Source organism: Nilaparvata lugens, chromosome X, assembly GCF_014356525.2.
Source record: "Nilaparvata lugens isolate BPH chromosome X, ASM1435652v1, whole genome shotgun sequence".
Lineage (NCBI taxonomy): Eukaryota > Metazoa > Arthropoda > Insecta > Hemiptera > Delphacidae > Nilaparvata > Nilaparvata lugens.
Window position 1 is genome coordinate 28,145,577 of NC_052518.1, and position 4,333 is coordinate 28,149,909.

The 4,333-nt window shown below is 33.6% G+C and overlaps 1 protein-coding gene across 1 annotated transcript; it reads right to left on the bottom strand.

Moving 5' to 3' along the window:
* Positions 1–246: 246 nt before the first annotated feature.
* Positions 247–1,532, bottom strand: LOC120354535 (cyclin-dependent kinase 9-like). Its single transcript, XM_039441871.1, has one exon. The coding sequence runs from the start codon at positions 1,087–1,089 to the stop codon at positions 247–249; it is 843 nt and encodes a 280-aa protein (XP_039297805.1). The 5' UTR covers positions 1,090–1,532.
* Positions 1,533–4,333: the final 2,801 nt, after the last annotated feature.

Here is a 4,333-nt window from a genome sequence, read left to right on the forward strand (position 1 = left end):
TGTTCAATATGCATTTTGTTTGGAGTATTATCTATAAAATTTCTATAATATGAAGTCACAATAGCTTGTCTTACTTTCTAATTTGAATTGAGATCCTTAAGTATAGTATCCAGATTATCGGCTGGAGGTGGATCAGTGCTGGTGAGGAACTCGTGCTCAAGTGCCTCTTCTGCAGTCATTCTATGTCTTGGAACGAGTTGTAGAAGTCTTACTATGAATGATGCTGCTGTAGGAATCACTGCAATTTCAAGCATTTTTTTTTTTAAGAGTATTAGCTTGATGTATTTTTAGTTTTTCGAAAACATAATAGTGGGGTGTTTCTTTGGCCTCTGGCCAAGCGTCATCACTAAAAAATCCACAAAGCTTGCATATTTTTTTCATTTGTTCGAAATTGTTTCGCCCTTTGAAAAGAGCTGGATCCCTGGTGAAGAACTCAACAGAAAGAAGGCCCAAGGTCCATTGATCGACCTTCTCGTCATAATTGGTACATCCAAGAAGAAACTCTGGACATCTATACCATAGGGTGCCAACATTGGGATTGAGATGGGACTGTTGATCAATCACTACAGAGCTTCCAAAGTCGCCAATTTTTATAATTCCTGCATTCGAGATGAGTATATTTGCCGGTTTGATGTCACGGTGCATGATTCTGAGGTGGTGCATTGCTGCGACTCCAGTGAAGTATTGTTTTAGCATATTTTTTATGTGACCCACATTAAGTTTGATTCCATGGTTATGAAGAATCGCCCTCAGATCAGCTCTACAAAGTTCTAGAATGAGCCCGATAAATTCATCCTCGTCGCTTTTCACAAGTTCAATGAATTTAAGGAAGTTGGTCTCATCCTTAAGCAGTTGCAAAGCTTTTATTTCATGTAAATCGATAGCGCTCATTATTCCTGTGAAAGTGTCATGGCGAGTTCTTTTGAGTGCGAAATTGGCAATATCTCTGTCTCCCTTCACAGCAACTTTCAGGACTTCACTATAACCACCACGACCTATTTTTCCAATAATTTCGTATTTGTTGATTGAAGCTGAAGGAGTTTGAGATACCAACTCAACACTGGCAGGAGATGGAGCTTCTATGTCCATTTTATGAAAATTGATCTTCAGTCGATTAAATTTTATTAAACTCACAATAATAAAGACAAAGTTGATGATTGATTTGATCAATTACAGTTCCATCAAATCTGTACAGGTGTTGCAATCTCTACGGTGCCCGACGAAATTGATGAACATACAGTAATCAAAGCTATAAATAGATGTAAAATACCAAAAAAAATAAATATTTATGCTTGTCAATAATTGAATACTGATTCTTCAAATATTCTCACTTCTTTCGTCAATGTTCTATTTCTTCTTTCTTCGTAATTAAGTTCTATTAAAATATTACCTGGTTCAAATATATTGGAACTTGGATACGGTACAAGTCAATATGATTCTGCTGTTGAACAAGACAGGCTTCGGTAATCAACAGTAGTTTCAGCTTCATGAAAAAACATTATTTCTTCTTGATAATTTTCAACAACCAAAGCTCTTCAATTGTATAAAAATGTTTAATAAGAAGTAGAACTGATTTCAATTGAAAAAGAATGATCCTAGATTTAAGATTAGTAGGGTATTTGTGCCGATTGAGCATCAATTTAACACCAAGGTCAAGGTCAAGGTCAAGGTCGAATTCAAGGTCAAGGTCAAGGTTGAGAGATGTTATCTCAACCATTACCCCACCCCGACTGAATTCTCTGTTGGAATGAGCCCTGTATTTATAGACCAGGGAGGAGATGTTTACAGCAAGAATTTCTATTAAACACTGAGGAGAATATTTTTATTAGGGGGGGCGTGGCCTAATTCAATTCCCTCCCCCACACCCCTAAAAGGTGTGGCATAATTAAATTTCCCCCCCTTCCTAAGATGTGTGGCCTAATACCATTATTATTTCCCACTAGGTATACAACCAAAAGTCAAATTCAAGTCAAATTCAAGGTCAAGATCAAGGTCAAATTCAAGGTCAAATTCAAGGTCAAGGTCAAGGTCAATGATGATCCCCACTTGTATGAAAATGTGAACCTAGTTTTTTTATTACAAAAATAACGAAGAACCTGTTGATGTTATAAAAAAATACAGAAATAACTTTTTTTAGTAAATTTAATAACAAATCAATAAACATATCATTTATCAAGATATAATGAAAATTAAGTGAGATATGACATCTTTAGTGATTGGAGATCTCAGATTTCTTCAAGCAGAGATCGGAGATTGGAGATTAACAAAGATTTGATACTGTATGAATGAATCAATAAATAGATGAATAAATAAATATATACATGTTGAAAAAATGTACTTAATAAAAATGATCAAGAAGAAAATACATTGTTGAAGAAAATAAAACGGAAGAAGGTTGTGTCTGGATCTGGAATAATCGGATCTATATTGAACAAAGCAATTGACTTACTACCTGTTGAACTTCATATCCCTGGCTACAATTTTTGTGGCCCTGGCACAAAACTTGAAAAAAGATTGAAGAGAGGTGATAAGGAATAAATAAACTGATGATGCATGCCGGGAACATGATATAGCTTATAGCAATCCTAATCAGAATAGAACAGAAGCTGATAAGAAACTAGCTGCCCTGGCTTGGGAAAGAGTCAAATCACCTGATGCTAGCCTTGGAGAGCGCTCATCAGCATACTTGGTAACAAACTTATTGAATGCCAAGACTAAATTTGGTGATGGGTTGTTTCTGAGACCCTACAAAGGGTGTGGGTTGTTTCTGAAACCCTACAAAGGGTGTGGGTTGCAAAAGAATAAGAATAAAACAATAAAGAAGAAAGTGAATCAGAAGAGGATACAAGAGACATTGAGGAAAATTCTAAAAAAAAACACCATTCACAAACATTGAAATAATAGATTATGCAAGAAAGCTTGAATTACCACTACGAGATGTCTACATGAGAGATAGTCTACCAGAAATACCACTCAAAGATCTAGAAATTGGTGTAATCAATTTGGATGATGAAAGCAGTACAGGAAGTCATTGGACATGTTATATTAAATGTAACAATACATGTGACTATTTCGATAGTTTTGGAAATTTGAGTCCTCCACTTGAATTTATGGCTTATATGAAAGATATAAAAATACATTACAACTATAAGAAGTATCAAGAAATCGATGACAATTCAATAGTATGTGGTCATTTATGTTTATTGTGGTTGTATGAAAAATATGTTCTCATTAACAGCAAATCAAAATCCACTGGTAAGTGATATTTTCCTACCAGTACAACTGGAAACATCTAGCAAATATGAAGTAGCCCTAATAGATCTATATACATACAATACAATTCCAAATATTGAAAACAATATCAATGATAAGTTTAGCTATAATGGAAAACAAGTGAAAATACCAGTAGGGTCATATGAATTGGATGATATAGTAGATTATATACGAAATAAATTATCTCTTACAAGTGGTCAACTGAAAATCAAAGCTAATAATAATACACAACAGTGTGAGTTATATGCAGATAGAGAAATTGATATCAGTATGAAAGATAGTGTTGCTCCAATTCTTGGATTCCAACACATGAAGCTAGAAGCTAATAAATGGCACATATCTACAAAACCAGTTCACATTATGCGTGTGAATAGCATCAGAGTAGAGTGTAATATTGCAAAAGGATCTTATGATAATGGTAGTGAAGGTAACATACTGTATGAGTTCTATACAACTGTACCACCAGGTTTCAAAATAATTGTATCTCCAAAAACTGTAGTGTACCTACCAATCAATACAAACCAAATAGATCACATTCGTGTAAAACTAATAGATCAAAATAATGAATTGATCAATTTCCGAGGAGAAACTATAACTGTTCGTTACATGTAAGAAAATCACCAACTATATAAAAATAATGTTGATATTCTCAAGTAGTGGAAATAATAATAATACAATGATAAATCAACATAAACTCACACCAAAAATGTTGAACTATTACAAAGATTAGGATTTATTGTATATAATAAAAAAAGAATAGAAATAATTATAATGTCTCATCCAAAAGATATGAATACTATTGATACAATATTCAATGTCTCAGAAAAACCAAACTTTGATGAGAGTATAACAAAGTTTGAATATCATACACACACTCCTTATGCATCTCAAACATTCAACCACAATGATGAAATACGTATAAATTTGAATCAACAAGATGTCTATACACTACCCAGTAAAAGTTTCCTTCTAATTGAAGGACAAGTTGAGGTTAAGAAAGCAGATGATACTAAAACTGAAAATTATTCACTAATTAATAATGGAGTAGCTTATTTATTTG